General features: G+C 41.0%; 1 protein-coding gene across 1 annotated transcript in view; it reads left to right on the forward strand.

The window, feature by feature from the left end:
* Window positions 1–23,753, forward strand: part of PHACTR1 (phosphatase and actin regulator 1) — a gene marked incomplete at its 5' end in the record, with an annotated part of 543,658 nt that overhangs the window by 25,808 nt on the left and 494,097 nt on the right. Inside the window, one exon of the mRNA XM_079933678.1 lies at window positions 10,449–10,595. Within this exon, the coding sequence (XP_079789804.1) occupies window positions 10,449–10,595 (147 nt within the window). The remainder of the gene's footprint in view (window positions 1–10,448; window positions 10,596–23,753) is intronic.

Here is a 23,753-nt window from a genome sequence, read left to right on the forward strand (position 1 = left end):
TGCAGTAGTTATTTCCCCTATTTTATCTTCCAGGTCACTTATCCGTTCTTCTGCATCAGTTATTCTGCTATTGATCCTTTCTCCATCCCAGAGATGGAGATCTCTGGGAGATTTTTGCCATTTGATATTACATGGAGCTGGGAGGTTGGTCCACAAGAGTGAGGACTAATATCCTGAACTTGGCTCTCCCACCTCAGAGGCACAGCCCTGATTCCTGGCTGGAGCACCAAGAGCCTGTCATCCACATGGCTCAGAATAAGAGGGAGAAAAAAAGAGAAGGAAAGAAAGAAGAAGATAAAATAAAATTAAATTAAAAAGTTATTAAAATAAAAAATAATTATTTAAAAAAATTTTTTAAGTAATAAAAAAAAAGAAAGACGAGAGCAACCAAACTAAAAATCAAATCCACCAATGATAATAAGCTCTAAAAACTATACCCAAAGAAAAAAAAAGGGGGGGACAGACGGAACCCTAGGACAAATGGTAAAAGCAAAGCTATACAGACAAAATCACACACAGAAGCATACGCATACACACTCAGAAAAAGAGAAAAAGGAAAAAAAATATATATATCCTTGCTCCCAAAGTCCACCTCCTCAATTTGGGGCGATTCGTTGTCTATTCAGGTATTCCGCAGATGCAGTGTGCATCTTAGTTGACTGGAGATTTAATCTGCTGCTTCTGAGGCTGCTGGGAGAAATTTCCTTTTCTCTTCTTTGTTTGCACAGCTCCCAGGGTTCAGCTTTGGATGTGGCCCCGCCTCTGCCTGTAGGTCGCCTGAGGGCATCTGTTCATGCTCAAACAGGATGGGGTTAAAGGAGCAGCTGATTCGGGGGCTCTGGGTCACTGAGGATGGGGAGAGGGAGGGGTACGGATGCGGAGCGAACCTGTAGTGGCAGAGGCCGACGTGATATTGCACCAGCCCGGGGCGCGCCATGCGTTCTCCCAGGGAAGTTGTCCCTGGATCCCGGGACCCTGGCAGTGGTGGGCTGCACAGGCTCCCTGGAAGGGGGGTGTGGAGAGTGACCTGTGCTTGCTCACAGGCTTCTTGGTGGCGGCAGCAGCAGCCCTAGCGTCTCATGCCCGTCTCTGGGGTCTGCGCTTTTAGCCACGGCTCGCGCCCATCTCTGGAGCTCCTTTAAGCAGCGCTCTTAATCCCCTCTCCTCGCGCACCAGGAAACAAAGAGGGAAGAAAAAGTCTCTTGCCTCTTCAGCATCTCCAGACTTTTCCCGGACTCCCTCCCGACCAGCCGCGGCGCACTTACGCCCTGCAGGCTGTGTTCACGCAGCCAACCCCAGTCCTCTCCCTGCGCTCCAACCGAAGCCCGAGCCTCAGCTCCCAGCCCCGCCCGCCCTGGCGGGTGAGCAGACAAGTCCCTCGGGCTGGTGAGGAGCCATTATACTACTCTTGCATTTTGGGGCCATTATAAAGTAAAATAGGTTGGTCCTGATCCTCTGTGCGGGAATCTCTCTGCTTTGCTCCCCGCACCCCCTGCACCCCTGTTGCTGTGCTCTCCTCCGTGGCACCGAAGCTCCCCCCTCTGCCACCCGTAGTCTCCACCCGCGAAGGGGCTTCCTAGTGTGTGGAAACCTTTCCTCCTTCACGGCTCCCTCCCACTGGTGCAGGTCCCGTCCCTATCCTTTTGTCTCTGTTTATTCTTTTTTCTTTTGCCCTATCCAGGTACCTGGGGGGTTTCTTGCCGTTTGGGAGGTCTGAGGTCTTCTGCCAGCGTTTAGTAGGTGTTCTGTAGGAGTTGTTCCACGTGTAGATGTATTTCTGATGTATTTGTGGGGAGGAAGGTGATCTCCGCGTGTTACTCTTCCTCCATCTTGAAGCTCCTCAATAATGAGCTTTTTGTTTTATTTAGTTTTCTGTTGTCTTTATCTTTTCAATTTCATTGACTTCTGCTTTTATCTTTATTAGTTCCTTCCTTCTCCTTGCTTTAGATTATTTTTCCCTTCTTTTTCTAAGTTCCTGAGTTAGGAAATTAGATAATTGATTTGAGACCTTTACTCTTCTCTAATATAAATGCTTAGAACTATAAACTACCCTATTAACACTGTTTTAGCTGCATCCCGCATATTTTGGTATGTTGTATTTTTAATTGTCTAGTGATGAAAAGAAGTTTTTAATTTTAATGGCACCAAAATACCTATTTATCCTTTTATGGTTAGTGCTTTTCATGTCCTGTTTGAAAATCTTTGTTGATGTGATAAAATATTTTTCTCTTAAAAATTTTTCTTCTAGAAACTTTATTGTTTACCTCTTACATTTGGGTCCATGATCCATTTGGAATTGATATTTGTGTATGCTGTGAGGTAGGGATCAAAGTTTATTTTCTTCCATTACATGTATATTCAAGTGTTCAAGCATTATTTATTGAAAAGTCCATCTTTTCCCCCACAATACTGCAGTGGGACTCTTGTCACAGTCAGGTGACTATTTATATATTGGTCTATTTTTAGATTCTCTTCCATTGGCCCATTTACAGTAGTCCACGCTTATCTGTGGGAGATATATTCCAAGCCCCCCAGTGGATGCCTGAAACCTTGGATAGTACTGAACCCTATATATACTATTTTTTCCTATATATTCATACCTATATTAAAGTTCAATTTATAAATTAGGCACAGTAAGAGATTTAAAACATTAACTAATAATAAAAGAGAGCAATTTTAACAGTAGAATGTAATAAAGTTTATGTGAATGTGATCTATCCCTCTGTATTTCAGAGTATCTTATTGTACAAATTTAATGCCTTTTCCATCTTAACTAAGCGTTTATCACACACTATGGCTGGAACTTATTCAGTCTAAGGTAAAACAGCAAAACTATCACAAATTGTTTTTTCCTTCTTCACAATTTAAAGGATGGAAGATTTGTTCTTTCTGTCAATCTTAGCAACCTCAGCATATAATCTTTTTCCTTCCTTATTAAGTCAAGAACATTCACCTTTTCACTTAAAGGAAGCACTTTATGGCTCCTGTTCGGTATATCCAAATTGCCAGCAACACTACTCTTGCATTTTGGGGCCATTATAAAGTAGAATAGGGGTTACCTGAACACAAGCACTGCTGTGCTGCAACAGTAGATCTGATAACTGAGGTGGCTACTAGGTGACTAAGATTGGGATATGCTGGACAACGGGATGTTTCACATCCTGGCCTGGACAGAATGGGTGGGCACGAGATTTCATCATGCTACTCAGAACAGCATGCGATTTAAAACTTATGAATTGTTTATTTCTGGAATTTTTCATTTAATATTTTCAGCCTGCAATTGGCCACAGGTAACTAAAATCCAGAAAGCAAAACCATAGATAAGGGGGGACTACTGTATCTTACTTTGTTTTTGAATTCTATACCTTTATAATATCTTGGTATCTTCTACTATAAATAGTCCAGTTATTTTTTAATTTGTCAAGATTTTCCTGACTAGTCTTGGCCCTTTGCATTTTCATATATATTTTAAAATCAGCTTGTCAAATTGAAAGAAAAAAAAAAGGCTGAGGGCTTCCCTGGTGGCGCAGTGGTTCAGAGTCCGCCTGCCGATGCAGGGGACACGGGTTCGTGCCCTGGTCCGGGAAGATCCCACATGCCGCGGAGCGGCTGGGCCCGTGAGCCATGGCCGCTGAGCCTGCGCATCCGGAGCCTGTGCTCCGCAACGGGAGAGGCCACAACAGTGAGAAGCCCGCATACCGCAAAAAAAAAAAAAAAAGCTGGGATTTTGATTGGAGTTTCATTGACTCTATAGATCAATTTGAAGAGACTGATGCCTTAACACTAGTGGGTCTTTCAGTCCGTGAGCATGAGCATGGTATATTCACCCCACTCCCCACTTACTTAGGTCTTGTTAATTTCCTTCAGGAATTTTTTTTGTAGGTTTTCATGTAGAAGTCTTGCTCACCAACTGTTAGATTTATTCACAGATATTTGATGGTTTTGATGCTATTGTAAATGGTCCTTTTAAAATTACATGTTCTATTTTGCTAGTATATAGAAACAAATCATTATTTCATACTGCTATTATATCCAGTGATGCTGTCAAATTCACTGTCTATAATAGTCTAGATCCTTATGGATTATGCACATATACAATCATAACATAGATGTCTAATCACAATTTTATTGTATTTTTGCTCTCCAGTTATGATACTTTTTAATTTCTTTTACTTACTTTATTGCCCTGGCCAAGACCTCCAGTATAATATTGAACACAAGTGATGAGAGTGGACATAGTTAAGAATATTTTGCAAATCTAGGTACCCGGGTCTTATCCCCTCAGAATTCCATAGATCCAGGTTGGGAGCCTCAAAAATGTACATTTTAACAAGTATTCCAAGTGATATTGATGTAGAGGTATCCTAGAAGCACACTTTCAGTAACATTTTTATTTTTATTTTTTATTTTCTTGTGGTACACGGGCCTCTCACTGCTGTGGCCTCTCCCGTTGCAGAGCACAGGCTCCGGACGCACAGGCTCAGCGGCCATGGCTTACGGGCCCAGCCGCTCCGCGGCATGTTGGATCTTCCCGGACCAGGGCACGAACCCATGTCCCCTGCATTGGCAGGCGGACTCTCAACCACTGTGCCACCAGGGAAGCCCTGAGTAATATTTTTAAAGGATAAGCTTCTCACCTGAAGAGTTAGTCAGGATGAAATATTACACTCTTCTTTCTTCCTCCCCTCCCCATCTCCATCCTCTTCCATGCCGGTGATGGATGTATAAAATGTTATTTTTTGAGCGCCTTATTGTGCTGCCTCTCTTTTTCTGACTCTAGCTCTGGATATAACATGCATATAAGTGTCTTTAGTGTTAAAATATTGACTGGCTTTAGGAAAAAAAAGAAAACAGAAAGAAACAAAAATGGCCCTTATCCTGAGTCAGCAATCACATTCAAAAAGAGCAATCTTAGAAAATAAAAACAAACAAACAAAAAAACCCACTGTATTTGGAAGTTGTTGAGGTCATGGTTGAATTCAATCCCTTCTATACACACACGCACATCCACACATCCATACACACGCAAACCACCAACAATCATATGGGTGTTGCCACCTGATGCAAACAGTATGAGGAAAAAGAAACAGATTCTAAAGGATGTATAGTTACATAAAACAGAGTTGAACAATATGAAATCACTTGACAGAAGTATGGATACCATGTGGTTTCCTAAATATAATTGGTTACAAATCAAAGGAACAATGTATTTTCTTAGATTAAGAGACAAAATATGCCATGGATATTTATGGAAAGAAGTAGAGATACAAGAATAGCTGTAAATACTTATAGAGTATTAGAGTTCGGTAGGGCCTTAAGGTCACGTTGTCTGATGCTCACATTTTTTTCCTACCAGTTTTATTGAGATATATACAGCACTGTATAAGTTTAAGGTGCACAGCATAATGATTTGACTTACATACATCATGAAACGATGACCACAATAAGTTTAGTGAACATCCATCATCTCATATGGATACAAAGTAAAAAGAAATATATTTTACCTTGTGATGAGAACTCTTAGCACATACTTCTTAACAACTTTCATATATGAGATACAGCAGTGTTAATCATATTTATCCTGTTGTATATTACATCCCTAGTACTTATTTATCTTATAACCTGAAGTGTGTACCATTTGACCACCTTCATCCAATTCCCCATCCCACTCCCACCTCTGGTAACCACAAATCTGATCTCTTTTTCTATGAGTTCATTTGTTTGTTTATTTTTGAAGTATAATTAACCTACAACACTATGTTAGTTCCTGGTGCATGACATAGTGATTCCATATTTCTATACATTTCAAATTGGTCACCGTTGATAAGTCTAGTTACAATATGTCACCATACAAAGATATTACATACTTACTATATTCCCCACAATGTACATATCTTACCCATGATTCATTTATTTTGTGACTGGAAGTTTATACCTCTTAATCTCCCTCACCCATTTCTCTCACTCCCCAATCCCTTCTCCCAGCAACCACCAGTCTATTCTCAGCGTCTACAACTCCACTTCCATTTTGTTATGTTTGTTCATTTGTTCTTCATATAAGTGTGATCACATGGTATCTGTCCTCCATCCCATCCAGGTCCATCCACGTTGTCACAAATGGCAAGACCTCATTCTTTTTTTATGGTTGAGTAATATTCCACTGAATATATATACCACATTTTCTCTATCCATTCATCCATTGATGGGCACCCAGGTTGTTTCCACATCCTTGACACTGTAAACAGTGCTGCAGTGAACATAAAGTTGGACATTTCTCAGATCCACATTTTTGTTTACTTTGGACAAATACCCAGGAGTAGAATTGCTGTATTGCACGGTAGTTCTATTTCCAACTTTCTGAGGAACCTCCACACTGTTTTCCGCATCCTTGACAACACCTGCTATTTGTTATCTCCCCAATAAAAGCCATTCTGACAGGCATGAAGTGACATCCCACTGTGGTTTCAACTTGCATTTCCCTAATGACTGGTGATATTGGGCATCTTTTTATGGGCCTGCTGGACATTTGTCTTCTTTGAAAGAATGCCTGTTTTACATCCTCTGCTCATTTTTTAATCGAGTTGATTATTTTTTTATGTTGAGTTGTATGAGTGCTTTGTATATTTGGGATATTAACTCTTTATCAGATATATCATTTGCAAATATCTTCTCCCATTCAGTAGGCAGCCTTTTCATTTTGTTGATAGTTTCCTTCACTGTGCAAAAGCTTTTCAGTTTGGTGCTGTCCCATATGTTTATTTTTGCTTTTGTTTCCCTTGCCTCAGGAGACATATCAAAACAATATTGCTAAGACTGTTGTCAGTGGGCATACTTCCTATGTTTTCTTCTAGGAGTTTTATGGTTTCAGGTCTTACATTTAAGTCCATTTGGAGTTTTCTGGGTTTTGCTTTTTGTTTTTGTATATGGTGTGAGAAAGTAGTCCAGTTTGATTCTTTTGCAGGTAGCTGTCCAGTTTTCCCAACACCACTGATTAAAGAGGCTGTCTTTTCCCCATTGTGTATTCTTGCCTCTGCTGTCATGGATTCATTGACCGTATAAGCGTGGGTTCATTTCTGGGTGCTCTATTCTGTTCCTACAACCTATGTGTCTGCTTTTGTGCCAGAGGTTGCACTTCTCTAGCTGAGGGGACAGGGTGACTTACCCAGTGGTACTTGGTGAGGTAGTGGTAGGACTGGAAGCAGCCTCCACCAGCCCTGATTCCCACCCCAGGGCTCTTCCCCTGATGTTACTTAGTCCGATATTTTATGATGAAAGGTCATATATATGAAAGGAATCCAAGAATAAAGAATGTGGAAACATTGGGACAAGCCCACAAGAGTAAGAACTTCATAAAGGAGTGAATCCTTCATACAGGATAAGAGTGAGATACATGATCTGGGACTGACTTTGTAGGGGAATTATAAAAAACTAAGAAATATGGGAGAGAAAAAGAGAGGCAAAGTGAAAAGATAACGGGAAAACTTAGATGAGACAAAGAAGACAGTAAATTATGGAAGCCAAAAAACTGGAAGGTAATAGTCAGAAATGAAAATATCATAAGATAATTCAAGAACATGGGGATAAATGTAGTATTTTTATGTCTCTTTTGAAAAAATATATCTAGAATTATTTCAATAGTAATAGTCCACATGAAAGAGATAATATGAAAGTACATTTAAACTCTTTTGAAGAGAGGTAAACCTAAAATTGTAGCATTATTAGTTCCTAATCCTCTAAAATGTTGAATGAATAAGAAACAGAAATTCAAATATTTATTTCTCTATGTGAAGAACCATTATTATCTAACATCAAAGAAACAGAGAAAGCTAAGACTAGGTATTCCTTCAGATGACTTTATTGTTTTTTTTTTTTAAAGACATGGCTGATGAATGAAAATACAACGGGTTGGGGAATCCCAAACAATTTGAACAATCAGATAGCACTGCATTAATTCAAAGAGAGGTATAGTTTATACAGTATGCAGAACTGTTGGAGTTTATTTCCCTACTTTTGCACGTCCTTAAGAGCTTGCACCTAAATGTTAAAATCACATTGGTTTGCAGCCTGATTAATCATCGAAAAGCATTAACCTTCATGGTTCATTTGATGAGCCAAATACCCCTGTTGTTCCTCCTGGGATAGGAGGCATCCATTTTTAATCTATGTTTAACAGAGATAAATGGGAAATAATAAGGAGGCAAGTATCATAGAAAATGAATTTAAAATATGGATAGTCAACCAAATATATCTACTTAGCAAATCAATGTACTGCTTAAAGACAGGATTTGAGGTCAGGCATGGATTTGGTCCCCAATTTAGCTACTCATTTACTCATTAGCTACATAACCCTCCTTCACTCCTTTTTTTCCCATTCTCTCCTTCCTTGCTCCCTTGCTTTCTCCCTCTCCTCTCTTTTTTGTATTAAAAGAATATCTATTGAGCATTTACTATGTACTGGATTCATGCCACAGACTAGTGGGTCAGTTATCTCACATTCCTGAGGGAGAACATGGAAAGTTGATGGGGAAGAAATTCGTGGTGTACAAAACAAGGAAATGTACAGATGCAGAAATGAGTCAGCCTTGTTTGGACAACTCTGAACAGACTGTAGGGAAATAATGAGATGAATTTGGAAAGCCAGATGGAAGTCAGGTCATAAAGGGCCCTGAATGCCAGGATATGCATTTTCAAATTAACACGCAGGGAACCGGCTATTAGAAATCTAGTGATTAGGAAGTTAGTCTAGTACAGGGAGGCCAAAGGAGGAGATTATTTCAAGAAGGATAGATTACTCAAGAAAGAAATGGACTTAACTGTTGAGAGGATGTTGATGACCTTTAAAGTAACTTTGACTGAGTGGTGGGGATAAAAAGTAGTGGTAGGGATGCAAGGAGGGGATTAAGAGTGAAAAAATGAAGCCTATGGGGCCAAGCGTTCCACAGGAAGGGTAAACAGAATGGGAGAGAAATAGTATGGCAGAGATTGAGGAAGCCGCAAGGCTAGGGCAGTTGGAGAGTTACTACCTATGTGTGAAGTAAGAGACCAGCGTAAAGAGACTGAAGATTCTAGGGCGGGCGCAAGGATACAGGGTGAGAATTAGTAAACGACAGGTGAAATGGAGAGGGAAGTCTTGCAGAGCTGAAGCAGTACTTCATCCTCTGAGATTGAAGGGCATGAATTGACACTGAGATTTCCTTTGCAGCAGGGAGGGAATCAAGGTAACATTTATCTGTGTACTCCAGGTGGGCTCTCATTAGAAAGAAATGTGGCAACATCGGGCCACAAGAAGACGTGACTGAAGCTGCCGGAAGACAGACATCAAAGAGTTGAGCCCATCAATAGGTTCAGTAGGGGCAGCGAACCATTGTGACTCACACTCCAGAAACCTTTCTAGGTTTGGCTGCTGTGTAACATGGGAAGGTTGCAGTGCAAACATTCAAAGAAATGTAAGGTGCCCTTGATCTTCACCCTCTCCTTCAGAAACAATGGTAGAGAGTTATAGAGATTACAGGTCCAATCCAAAGACTATTATTCATGCTCTAAATCGCCAAATAAAAAGCCGAATGGGTACTTCCGTAGAGATAAACGTATCCTAGAAACCCGTGGTGGTAAGAAAGCCACTCAATTCTGCATGAATATGTCTAGTCTACATTCAGAATATCAACTCTAGAAACTTTACTGCCAAACTGCCCCCAAAGTTATATACACTTTCCCTCTGTCCTCCACCTCTAGGGCTCAACGGGGGCCTGCAAGAGAGCTTTCAGGGAGTCCAGATCTGGTTCCATCTCTATTTGAGCTCCAGGTTGGGGAAGAGGGAGCAGAGGGGTACTCGATATAGCGTGCTCTCTTCCATGACCAGCTGGGCCTAGGCTCGCACCCCAGGAATAATAACTCACGCAAGGAAAGCTGAAGCTGGGCTATCTGGTCGGGCATCCTCAGCCCAGAGAATCCTGTGGGTTAAGGAGACCCTCGTGTGCACTTGAAAAGCAAGCGGAGTAAGTGCATTTGGCGGGAGAGGGCACAGTGCTGACTGGGCATCCTTGCTTTGGAGTCCTCCCTTTCGCATTAGCCTACCTGTGCCAAGAGCTGAGAACTGGGGCTGCAGGCAGGAGGCGGGGTGTCCGTCCGGGGCACTGGCCCGTTGGCCCTGTGGCTGAGTGCAATGAGGGGGAGCCCTGAGCACAAGCCGGGCCTGGGCCGATCCCTGCTCCAGTCCACAAATCCTTAACGGGTTTTCTTTCTCTCCCCTCACCCTTTTCTCTCCTTTGCTCTCTTTCTTTCTCTCTCCCTCTTCTCTCCTTTCCCCTCTCTTCCCCCCTCCCTCCCCGCCCCCTTTCCCTTCCTCTCCCATCCCCCTCTGCCCTCCCCCTTGCCCTGCGGGTGAGCCTCTTCCTTCCCCTCCCCCCCTTTTTCCGCCTCCCTCCGTCTCTCTCCATCTCCTCCCTCAGCTCGCCGGGCGACCCTGCTTCTGCCTCCCACATTAATGGCGGCATCTTCGGAGGACGATATAGACCGGCGGCCCATCAGAAGAGTCCGCTCCAAGAGCGACACTCCGTACCTCGCGGAGGCCAGGATCTCCTTCACCCTGGGGGCAGGTGAGGACGAAGCTCTTGCCTTGCTCTCTCCGCCACGCCGCTTCCTTCCCTCCTCCCCGGCTGGCTCGGCCCCCAGCCCCTCCTGTGGTCCCCCTCCCCCTCCCGGCCGTGCCCTCCCCTGCGCCCCACTTCCTACCCAGCCCGGTCCCTGGCGCTCGCTCGCTCGCTCTCTTTGTGTGCCGAGTAAGGAGGTGTGTGTGTATGTGTGTATTTGTGTGTGTGTGTGTGTGTGTGTCTGTGTGTGTGTGTGTGTGTGTGTGTGTTGAGCAGGTGGGGGAGGGTAGTGCGTGGAGCCCTGACTCCGCTGGGGAGTCGCACGCGGGCTTTCCCCTTCCTTGAAGCGAAGGATGTGTTGTCACTGATAACAATGATCGTAGGCGTAGCCCAGAGCTGGGTCGGGATGCTCCACCTGCTGTGGGCAGAGGGTTTGGCAAGGCTCCGCTGGTGTGGTTTGCTGGTGGGGCTACTACAGGGTGGAACTTGTTGGTGACGTTCAGACTCTGGTGATTTTGCCGGGTTGATACACGCCTGCTGCGGTTTTGGAGTGAGGAGGGGCGGGGCGGGGATCACAGCTGGGAACGGGACCAAGCACTTGGCAAGCAACCATAGTGATGATAATAATAGTATGGTCTATAGGATGCATATGGGGTGATGATAGGAAGCTGTCACTGGAACTGGTGCCCAAAGTGGCCCAGATGGAATTAAGTGAAAAGGGTAACTGACGTGGAGGAGGGAGGGAAAGAAGGGGGAAGGAGAAGAGAGGAGGACGGAGGAAGGAAGGGAAGGAGAGAGGGCCGGAGAGAGGGAGGAAGGAAAAGGAAGGGAGGGAGAAAGAAAGAAGGAAGAAATGAACCACAGAGAAGACTGAGGGATTCAGGGAGTCAAACTGAGAGCTGTCAGGGTTACCTGAAAGGAAGCACCCAGTGTCCGCTGTCTCCACTGCTGCTGCAGCTCCGGATTCACAGGCAGACCTCACCTCCTGTTACTAGTAGATGGTCACTATCACCCAGAGGAAGTTGTTCGCTACTAACTTCACGGGGCTGCCTTTTCTGAAAGACTGCTAAGTCTCTCCCTCCAAGCTTGTGTCTCTTCCTTTCTAGAATCCCTTGGTATTCTCGCAACTCCAGTGCAAAAAGAGTGAGGGCATTTCCTGAAGATCCTCCTTCAAAATAAGTTTAAAAAGAACATGATATCAATACCTTTTTCTTTAGGAAACTCAGCCCTTGAAAATGGAACTGAATCAAACAAAGTGTGTGTGTGTGTGTGTGTGTGTGTGCGCGCGCGCGCGCGCGTGCTGGAACAAAGAGAAACTTCAGATAATGACTATTTTACACATTATTGAGAAGTTTGAACAACAGAGAAAACTCTGCATAAAGAAACAAGATGCGTTGGCTAAGGAACCGTATTTTATGACCGATAGGATGGTAACTGAATGTGCCGAAGTAGCCAAGTTCTTTGGAGTGTAATTTTCCTGTCTCGATGATTTTGATTTTTTTAACCCTGTGTTTTCTCGTCACCCCTGAAATGTTTGCCTCTGGATTTGGCACTGGAGAAAGAGGACTTTATTGGAGGAGGCTTTGACAGTTTTTGTGGCAGGCTGTAGTAGCCTATGGTCTCCGTTTGGAACTATTAATCCTTCACTTGTATGTTCCAGGTTCAGAATATGATGTGAGGGGTCTTGGAAAGGACTGAGAAGAGTTCCTTTTAGGATTGAGATTGTTTTCTGACCCAGAGAAATTAAGAATTATTCCTTTGCTATCAAACTCTGGTATATTCCCTTGGTGTCTTTGGCTTGGCAGAGAAGGAAAGGGGCTTAAGAGGCAGTTAATAAGGTTGTTTACCTACTACTGGTGCTTTTACAACAAAATAATAAAATAAAGCACTAAAAAAGAGTTTCAAGTTTCTGCTACTGTTGAGTTGGGCTGAACCCTTTTGCCACCAGATTAAAGCCAGTGACTTGCAGTCTTTTATCCTGCGTAAATTGCTCTGGAGGCCAATGAAAAGATTGGACTTTTCAGACAAGACTTGTCTCCCTTCCATCTGGAAATAAACAAGCCAAACGAGCTCCCAGTCCCTTATGAATAAGTTCCTTAGAGTAGCCTTAAAAGCACAGTGTCAAGAAAGACAGCAGCAAGAAAGAGGAATGCGGTGGGAGAGGATGTTTCTCAAGGACGGAGGAGGGCAGTTGTTGAGGGTTCTGCTCTGCGACTAGGGGAGCTGTCCTCTCGGTGGTGCTGAAGCCAAGGGCTGGGTGAGAGGTGTGACTGTGAGCCCGACAGCAGAGGGAGGGGTGCTCAGTCCCTCTCTGTGATGGAATCCCAGGGAAAACGCGCACGGTCTGGCCACCGAAAACTTTTCTATCCCTGCCCACCTACGTTTGCCGCCTGTTTACTACGCCTCACGCCCACTGCTCCACTGCTCACATCGGGAGGTTTTGCTCTAATTTTGTGCCGGCAGCTCACTCCTGGGGCTTTGTTGATTTTCCAGCTGGCTTCGGGCTGCTTTTCTGACATAGTAAGATCTACTCGCAGATGTGCCTTTCCCTCGCGTTTAAAAGTAATTGTAACCCCCGGTTTAAAAAGCAAACAGCCTTGTTTATCTCCTTGAGCAGCAACTTGCAATTAAACTATTAGCGTCGTTATCAGCATTGCTGAAGAGAGAAGCCTGCATACTCTGGATAAATTACATAATTTGGGCATAGAGAGAATTTTGTTTGTCTCTTAACAACAATTTATAAACGGATTAAGCAAGGAAGCTTTCATCTGCCCTTTCTTCCCGCTCCTCTCCTACCCCTAGTCACTTACTCTTTATTCTTTCCAGAGAAATTCTTTATTGGTTTAAACTATTTATGTTTAGCATTCCCTTTCTCACACCCACTCATTTTATATAAGCCCATGTTTAATATTTGAGAGGTTTAGTAATGCTTCGAGGAAATAAATGTACACATATTCATTTTACTTGGAAATCATGATATCATGAAATCATCTGGGGACCAACTCCCTTAAAACTAATGTGTACACTTGCCAGATAAAGTGGACTGAGCATTTTGAATATTGATTCAATACTTAAGCATTCCTTCAACTACACCCTGTCCCTGATGGTACTTATTAATATCATTTCAGAAGTAACTCCACAGCTTGAGTGAAGCATATAATCCTACAGTCCCAAGTCCGTCAAAGAATAGCAGCAAAATGTGGGTCTATCATCACTTTATGAAGATGCTAATTTCAAGGTTCAGTCTAAATTGAGAGAGTAGAGAACACAATTTTTTTCTGAACCATGACTTCATTTTTCGAAACGAGCCTCTTTTGTAGGCTTTTTACCTTCTATTTAGCATTCAGTATATGCAAACATTGATAGTTGATTGTTTGCTGAAGATAGTATACATGCTAGAGAGAATGAAGCCAACATATTTGCTGAAAGTTACTCAGACACGTTAGATCTCATTTAAAACACTGGAAGAAGTTTTTTTTTCCTGAGAAATTTAAATGTGTTAAAAGGACATCGTGTAACAGAAGAGTGTGTGCACACTATTCGTAGCAAGTGTTTCTAATTGTGTTCTCACTCCGTAATGAACATCACTGGCATTTAGCTCGTAAGACCTTACCCTGCCTCATGAGGTCGTTCATTCACCGCATTGAAGTGAATGCAATGTAGATTTGCAGCTCATCTAGCAAATATTTCCCCATGGGCTAGTTTATTCTATTTATTTTTACTTTAACAGTATATAGAAGAATATTTGATACATAGAAGGTACTGAAACAGAAAGGTTCTCCATAATTACACACCAAAACGAATGAAAGTGTTGTGATACATAGATTTAAGCACATCTGAAAGTTCTTAAAGGGATGTCAAAAGAAGGAAAGCTAGTCCTAGGATGATATAGGATTGTTTAAAACACAAAACCAATATTTTGCACTGTTGAGAAGAGTAAGTACTTCTCTAATCATGTGTATGTTTAACCTTTGTTGACATTTCAGAATTGCTTTGTGTGTATGGAGGAGACTTTGAATTAATAGCGCGGTCAACCCCAGAATACTTACCCTCTTCGGAAGGCTGAGATCTGTTTTTGTCCCTGATGTTAGCCAGAGGTATTTGTTTCTGACTCCCATTGGTCTCCTCCACTCTTTCAGGCCTAGAAGAAAATTGCAGTCAGAAGTGGCTTTCCTCTGGCTACTTTTTTTTTTGCGGTACGCAGGCGTCTCACTGTTGTGGCCGCTCCGCGGCATGTGGGATCTTCCCGGACCGGGGCACGAACCCGTGTCCCGTGCATCGGCAGGCGGCCTCTCAACCACCGCGCCACCAGGGAAGCCCCCTCTCTGGCTACTTTTAAGAATGGCTGGGTCAGTCATATTAAGTTTTAAACTGAGATCCCTTTTCTACCTCTCTTGAGGAGGAAGACCTTTATCCCTTAGCTAAATTATAAAAGTCCTGATATTGAGAAGTGACATCTCAGAATGTGCTATTGTCATTTAGCGATGAGGACTGTCTCTAGAAGAAATTGTGAATATTGTCATGCTGAACCAATCTGAAGGTCTTGGTAAACATTCTCCTTCACTCTTTCGCTGAGGAATGCCTATGCATGTATCCCTCACAATATTTTTGTTACTGATTTCAAATTGAAGGCAGAGCATGTGGGTCTGGCTTTTATATGGTGGACCCCAAATCTCCTTTAAAGTATTGCTTCTAGCTTTCAGTAGCCAGAATCCAAGTAGCTGACCATGTAGCTGACCAGGAGCCTCTATTGTGGGGCTCTCTGAAGGTTTGTCCTCCTTCTGTGTCATTGGAAAAGTTAGCTAACCCGATAATCTCACTATGTCATGCATTAAGGTGGTACTAATGAAGACCACTCCAGATAACATAAATAATATACACGAGGTACAGAAAAGTGAGTAATTAACACCAAGAGAAAACAGGAAACCCTTTGCCGTGAATGTTTAACTTGTCTGCTTATGATGTCATTGTTTCAACAACAATTCATGCATTTATGACATAACTAAAACATGAAATCTGAGTTGCATGGTTCAATTTTCTTAGGATCTTTTGATCTGGGCACTGTTAAAAAATTTTTTTTAAGATCTAAGTATTGTATTTACTATTATCACTAAATGCTAAGTTTCTTGTTTGGTTTGACTGTATATGCCCATATACTCTAATTTCATGGAAGACGATGGAGGTGTGTCTTATATAAAAAATAAGAATCAGGAGTCAGAAGAACTGATTCTAATCTCTTCCTCTAAGACCGTAGGCAAGTCATTTAACCTTTGTGGGTTTGATTCACTCAGCTCTAGATTTTTAAATCTCGAAAGTCCCATCCAATCTAAAAAAATTGTGTGAATAATTGGCCCTTCTAACTCTGGCTGTGCTAATGGATACATACTATGCCACTGATTTTATGTATAGTCTAATTTATGGTATAAAACATATGGACTAGCATAATTACAATAAGAATTAAAATATCTGATCAAAGCTAAGTTATAAAAATAAGTTTGATTAAAAGAATAATTAATATATATTATAGTAATTTAAAATAAATTATTAATAATAACTAAGAATTGCCAGAAGGTACATTTATATGTACCATATTAATCAAAATGTTTTAAATTTGAGTATTCAGGGATTAGAGTCTTTAACGCAGTTGATGCTCCGTAAGTGTTTGCTGTGTGGTTGAATAGGGTATTAGAGAAAGCTTAGCAATACATGGAAAGTCAGGAAACTAAATATTAACCCGGTTCCCAATTGGCATTTTAAGGCTCGTAGCCTGTTCTTTCATAATTAAAATGAAATGAGTATACCTATAAGATCTATAGTTTCCTTTTAAATTACCAGGGAAGGGAAATATGTATGCAGACTAGCTAAATGGCAAGATTCAATCAAGCTGCAATGTACCCTTTTGGAATTCACAAATAGAAGAATCCTAACTTCTAGGCACTGTCTGTGAAACTTGACCATGAACTACAAAGAACTTTGTTTCCTTTTTCTTCACAGGCATATAAGCTGACAGGAGCAAATAAACTGTTGGTCAGAATAAGTGCACATTAATAGATTTACATACATACATTTTAATACTAACCAAAACTATTTTTAAGTTCCTTATGGAGTTATTCTTTGACATACGCAACTTCAATTCGTCATAATTTATTGCGCAAGTAAAATAATTAAAATTCAAGTGGGAAGAGAAGATAACTTGTAGAGCTATTTTTCTCTTTGATTAATAAAGTGACATAGGGAACATACATTATAGCCAGTGTTACGTATAAACTGAAGAGGGCCTGAAGGGACAAATAATAGATATAAGTTTTTCCTCATTGTATGATACAAGAAAAACTCTAGAATTTTCATATTTTGTTTCATATCCCCTCCAACCACTTTAGTAGGTGATAAAGTGGATATGATTTCCGGGATGTGGGGGGGAAATGTGGGCCATGTTGACATTTTAATTGCTTTAATTTATAAGTCTTTTATATAATGAAGGATAGTTAAAATAAAAGGCAGAATCGATTTTGTGGCCTTTTTGAATGATGATGGATTCAGTTGCATGACTTTCACACAGGTTATCAAAGGACAAGAGGAATAATCTCATGCTAGTAGTTATTTAATATTTATGAAGGCAAGTATTGTGTAAAAGCCTGTAGATTTCCTATTGATCTTTTCACATTTGTATACCTTATACTAACAATTCAGTAGCAGAATCTTTGAACATTAACTACCTGGGCTGTAATTGCAGACATGAGGATTCAATATACAGTCAACCCTTTGTATCCATGGTTCTGAATCTACGGATTCAGCCAACTGCGGGTTGAGAGCACATTATTTCTGGATGTTTATCAATCAAAGGGCAACAAGTTGGTTTAATACTCCATCATGGTTTATTCAAAAATATAGAAAAAGCCTTGCTATGTTTGAATTTATCCCTTATTCCATCTGGGCCTGTTTTGGAGATGAGGGGAGGATGGAGGAAGGTGAGAAGAAATAATAATATAGAATATTCATTCATTCAACAAATATTAATTTAGAAGTTGAGACAACTTTTTAGACCCTTGGGATACATTAGTGATGAAAACAAAAACATCTTACCCTCATGAATTTTAACTTCTAAAAGTGGGTTATGGACAGTAGACAATACCATAGTTAAGTAAGTTGTATAGTATTTCATAGGTTAAGTGTTAAGGCAAAAATAAAGCAAACTAAGAGTATAAGGCATATGGGGCAAAGAAAGGGATGGATTGCAGGATAGGCAACACTGAGAAGAGGGAATCTGAACAAAGTTCTCCACAGTAGAGGAGGGAATGAGCACTGTCAATATGGGACGGAAGAGAAGGCGGAGAGAACGGAGGGGAAGCAAGTGTAAAGGCCCTAAATCAGGAGCGTTCCCGGTGTGTTTAGGACCTGGCAAGGAGCCCAGCTTGGTTGGAGAGGAGTGAATCAAGTGGTAGGAGGGAACGGGGACTAGATTACAGAGGATCCGGTGGGCCATTGCCCACTCATGGTGAAATGTGGTACAAGGCAGGGATTTGAGCACAAGAGAACATGATCTGAAATAGATTTTAAAAGGATCACTTGGGCTGCTGTGTTAAGGACAGACGATAGTGGGGCAAGGAGGAAGCAGGGCAGCTGGGTTGGAAGCTATTACAGTAATCCAGAAGGATGGTGCTGGCTCAGCAGCAGGGTACAGCGGAAGCAGTGAGCAGTGGTCAGATTCTATAGGTATTTGAAGGTATAGCGAACAGGCTTTTATGGTGGATTGAATGTGGGTTGTGAGAGCAGGAGAGGAGCAAGGAGTACCTCAAGGTTCAGCCTGAGCAACTGAAAGGATAGAAAGGGCCATTTAGGGGCGTGGGGTATGGTCAGGAGGGCAAATACAGACATAGCAAGTGTGAGATGTCTACTATACATCCGAGTGGAGGTATCCAACAAGAGTTATACAGGTCTAAGGTTAAACTGAAGTCTGGCCCAGAAATGAATATTTGAGCTGTCAGCATATATAGAGGGAGCCCTTACAGAGGGCTTCATCAACACTTCCTCACTTATTTTTCGGAATGACCCTATGAGATTGGCATTATTATTACTCTCCTTATTTCATCCATGGGAAAACTAAGCCACAAAGAGGTTAAATAACTTAAGCTAATAAGGGGAGTAAGAGGAAGAATTAGAATTCAGATCCTGTTTTATATGACTTCAAAATCTGTATTTTTAATGGGGATGATTTATTATAAGAGAGCAAGCTTACGTTATCAGCTTTGCTTTGAGGTTACATTTGAAGCTGAACATGTCTAAGGGAAAGAAAGAGATGGAACTAGGGGTGCATCCTAGCTCAGTATTTTATCAAATGTTTGGCTCGGATTCACTGTAAGAAGTGCATTTTAGATCACCTCACATACATATTGAGAATTGGAATAAAATGTTTCTCAAAATACCCTTATAAGTCACAAATGTACTCTGATGTTTTCTATATTATCCTATCCCATCCCTTCCCACTCTGTTTTATGCTAACATATTTTAGTTGTAAGAATGCTAGTTTTAACTCATCTAAATGATTTTATAACCCCCAGTTTAAAAAACATTACTTGATAGTTTTCTTGGAGTGATTTCTGAACTCGGAAAAAGCTTTTGCAAAGAAATCCCTCTTTAGGACTTCCACTATCCCCGTAAGAGTGTGGTCAATTCATTCTCTTACCTGGATGTAAATCAAGGTAAAAGAGAAAAACCCTAAGGTCTGGGCCAACTTAGCTACCGGACACAGTAGACACAGAGCCCAGGTTCACAATACATTTAGAGGCCCACAAAAGTGTTTTAATTTTTTAAAGTCAGAAGAAAAAATAAATATAATTCAGCCTGTTTTACGTATGTCTTTATACCAACACATAATATTTTGTAATACTTATAAAGTATAGTTTAAAAATGTTTTGTGGTAAAAGACAAATGTGCTTAGGACCCACAAAAGTCATAATGAAGCTCTACAAAGGGTGGAAAGAGAAGCAGTGAGAAAAAAATTGTTTTTCAACGTAAGATAGTGTCTATAAGAATATACTCTGGAGCTAGACTTTTTTGGGTTCAGCTCCCTACTTTATCACTTACTAGCTGTGTGGCCTTGGGCAAGGCATTTAACCCCACCCTGCCTCAGTTTTCTCACCTGTAAAATGGGACAAATAATGGAGACCACCTTAGAGGTTTGCTAAACTTGGAGCCGGGGAGGGATAAATTGGGAGATTGGGATTGACATATACACACTACTATACATAAATAGATAACTAGTAAGAACCTGCTGTATAGCACATGGAACTCTACTAAATACTCTGTAATGACCTATAGGGAATAGAATCTAATAAAGCGTAGATATATGTATATGTATAACTGATTCACTTTGCTGTACGGCAGAAACTAACACAACATTGTAAATCAACTATACTCCAATAAAAATTAATTTAAAAAATGTGGAAAAACTTAGAATAATTCCTGCCACATAGTGAGTATTCACTACACAAAGTGAAGAATGAACTCCATTATTCCTTTATGTTTCTGTGTTCTGCCTCACCTTTATTCTATTCTTCTAACATACTACCAAAAAAAAAATTGCCTCTCTAGGTACCACATCTTACAAGACCAAATGAGCTACAGATTCAGAAAGTCTCATATAAGGAAAAAATTTTCTTTACTAAATTTTACGCCTATTCAATCCTTCTTGCTTACACTACAGAATGAATAGAACCTGCCCAAAATGAGAAAGTCACCCTCAAACTCTGAAAGTTAAGGAAATTTACGTTAAAGATAGTCTATCATCCAACTAGAGTTAAATGGATCATCTTTGAAATGTCTTTCACAAATGGCCACATGGAAATGGCCACCTGAGGAAATACCTACTGGACTTTCCAACAATCTTCTAAACTTGGAGGAGGTGGTGTGAGGGGAGAAGGAAAAAAGAAGAGCAAACGAAGAAATACAGGGAGAGAAGAGGAGGGAGACAGAAAAACAAAACTTCTCAGTTTGAGAAAGGCATCCATATAGGTCAGGAGAGCACATCAAAAATCATAGAATCTTGGCTTTTGAGAAGTTATCTTCTCTTCCTTGAGTAATCAACACAAGGGTTCTGTGCTGTGGTTGGAGATATGCTTGTTCCCAAATCTGAGTCTGCTGCTTATGAGCTGAATCGTCTCTGAATCTTTGAACCCTGGGAGATGGGGTAACACTCTCTGTCTCATCCCCACTGTTACTTTGAGGACCAAATGTGAAAATGCTTTGCCAATAGCTCAGTGCCCTAAAAAGGCAAGAAACAGATGTAGTCTGGGTGAATGGGACAGCTTAAATGCCTAGCTCTGACACAGATAAAGCACAAGAATAAAAATGTGAAAAATAGACTAATTCTACTTAAAATAATGCTTCTGCCTTGGCCAAAAATTTAATATAGCCTAACAGTCCAGAAAGACCGAATACAGTACCTACCGATTTATAAATGTAGGCTCTGTTCATGCCTCCACTGTCAATCTCATTATTGTATGAAATGCAGTCACTCGAGGATACTATTATCCATCCATAAGAAACAAAGGGCTTGAATTTTTACAAGTGTTGGTGAATTGCAGAAGTTTTTCACTTCTTAGTGTAGTCCCAGGCTCACTTCAACTTTCCACTTGATAGTAGTTCTCGAGAAGGTACCTGTTGTATTCAAGCGACAAGTAACTGTACTGCACAGTAGAACTGCCAGCCAGTGCCGTGTGGGGTATTAGGTCACCTTGGCCTTCTGCAGACTCTCAGACAAATAGCTCTTCTTTCACAATCTCCTCTCCCCTTTTCTTCACCCTCTCCCTCTTCCCCCAACTGAATGTCCTACTTATTAGTTTTGACCTTAAAAAATACAACCAGCGGTTTCAAGGCAAAACCTTCATTCCTAAGAGAGAGAGAGGGGGTTAAATGTCCTCAGTGTTCTCTGTGGAAGTCTAGGGCTGTTCCTTACCTCCCCCTCCAACCACAGAATTATAGTTTGCACAGCTGTGGGACCAGCTGCTCTGTATTCACTCCAGACCTCGCACCAGGCGGCCTTCCAGCAACATCCTTGCTATATCTGGTCATGACGCTGGCAGTCATCAGCTAAGAGGCAACTATTTCAGTAAGAAAAGTGACTTCTACCAGCAGTTTTGGCATCGGGCTCAGAGCTGCCCTACATGCAAGGAAACTTCTCAGTTCTAGAAACAATTTCCCCATGTTCAGTTTGTTCAATAGAAATAGAACAGGCGGAAACAAAATTAGGAGTGACAAAGTTTTTATTTTTATTCTTTTTTGTCTTTGACTTTTACCGTTTGGAGGCTCCTTCTAATCTATGGATTTCATTCATATAAAAGCAGAATTTTTCAGCCGATATCTGGGTCTGGAGCTATGATGGGTAATGCAGACCACACCAAATTCTGGTTAACCATAGATTTCCCTTTATGCATAATTTATGATGCCCCATGACTTTCATGAGTGTATTTGACTGCATTTTGACATGTAAAGGTATTTAGCTAATAGACTTTAAGCAAATTGAACGCTTGATACGTTATTACAGTTTTGTGAAACTTCACAGTGACTAAATCTTTCTTCAGGTTGTGCAGTGCCTGAGGTAGTTTTCTTTTATCCATTCACATAAGTAGTTCATTCTCATTATTCAGGAATAAATCATTAGTGTGGTTTCTGACCTTTTAGCCAAAGATGGCCCTTAGAACCCCATGTAGCACTCAATTCTCACCACAAAAATCCTCCCCATTTTATGAAGCAAACAGATAACATGGGCAGTGGTCACTGTAAATAATGTTTGGTTTGCTTGTTTAATTGATTTGAAAATTTGTCTTTGTTTATCAAAGTTTATTCATGTGTTTGCACCTGTAGTACAGATCATATCCTTTCAGGGATCTTAAGAACATGCATATTTCTCAAAATAGAAGATATGCTTATTTTTCTTGTCCACCAGATCTGAGTCAAACCGTGTCACCACTTGTCTCAGAGGATGGCAACCACATAGACGGAAGTGGGTGTTAAGTCTCAGACCAACTAGAACCATCCATAAAAATAATACCAGGGGAACCCAAAGTAAGCTCAGATCAGCCTTAAAGTCACTTCATTGGCCTCTCGGTTACAGCTCATATAATATGATCTGTATGAAAGATTTCTGCTGTAATGTTACCTCATAAAGAAATACATCATCTACAGACTCCTTTTATAAACCCAATTACAGGAACAATTCAGCAGAGTTATAGCCACTAGGATCTGCATTCTATCTCCTCCTTGATTCCACTTATTAAAGACACGGAACTGGAAATATTGTAGAGGAAAGAAACAATGACTGAATTTAGCCAACACAGAAAAGGCTGGTATAATCACTCAATCAGGCATAACTTTAGTTCTCTCTTATTGCCATGTTATCAGCTTCATTTATAGTAGGTGATTTGTCTAAAGAAAAACTATAAGCAGGCCCTTTGTACACAAATATGAATATATTTTCAATATCTCACTGACTTATTTGCAAAAAACTGTACTTGATTAATTCAAAAGTATTAGTTGGGTATTTCATTTCAATTGGACCATCATAGTACTTTGATAACTAAGATCTTTGGTGGCAAGTGGCAGAGAGCAAAATAAGAATAACAATTAATAAACCATATCATTAATTAAAAATTGATAAAACTATATTGTTGGGGAAAAAAGTCCAATTGTGAAAGATGTGATTCCTTTTAACTTCATACCAAGGCTCAGACCAGCAGGGACTCATATTCAGTTTGTTATCTCAAACAGAGCTGAAATGGTGATACTGGTTTTGGGAAGAAATCACATGTTATACTAACACCTAGAAAGGGATCAAGTAGAGAAGCAGATGTAATGTTCAAGTGAAAGCTTTCCTGCAGCACGACTCATCATTCAGAACTGGGGAAAAATGAGAAGCATGTTACGGCTACTCGTACATTGAATCCAATATTTGGTGCATTCGCTGCAACTGGACAGAAACACTCAACACTGGTGTATATTAAAGCTGGTGTAAATCTCTTTCCAGTTGCTGCTTCTCAGTGGACTTTGTCCTCTGTCAATCTCTAGAAACGTCGACTACGGTCGAGTAACCACAATGAATCCTGAGGGCATGCTAGTGTCTTTTTAAGATTATAACTCCTTTCATCTCTCTCATGCTTGCTCTTTAGT

The sequence above is a fragment of the Stenella coeruleoalba genome (assembly GCF_951394435.1).
Source record: "Stenella coeruleoalba genome assembly, chromosome: 10".
NCBI classification, from domain to species: Eukaryota; Metazoa; Chordata; class Mammalia; order Artiodactyla; family Delphinidae; genus Stenella; species Stenella coeruleoalba.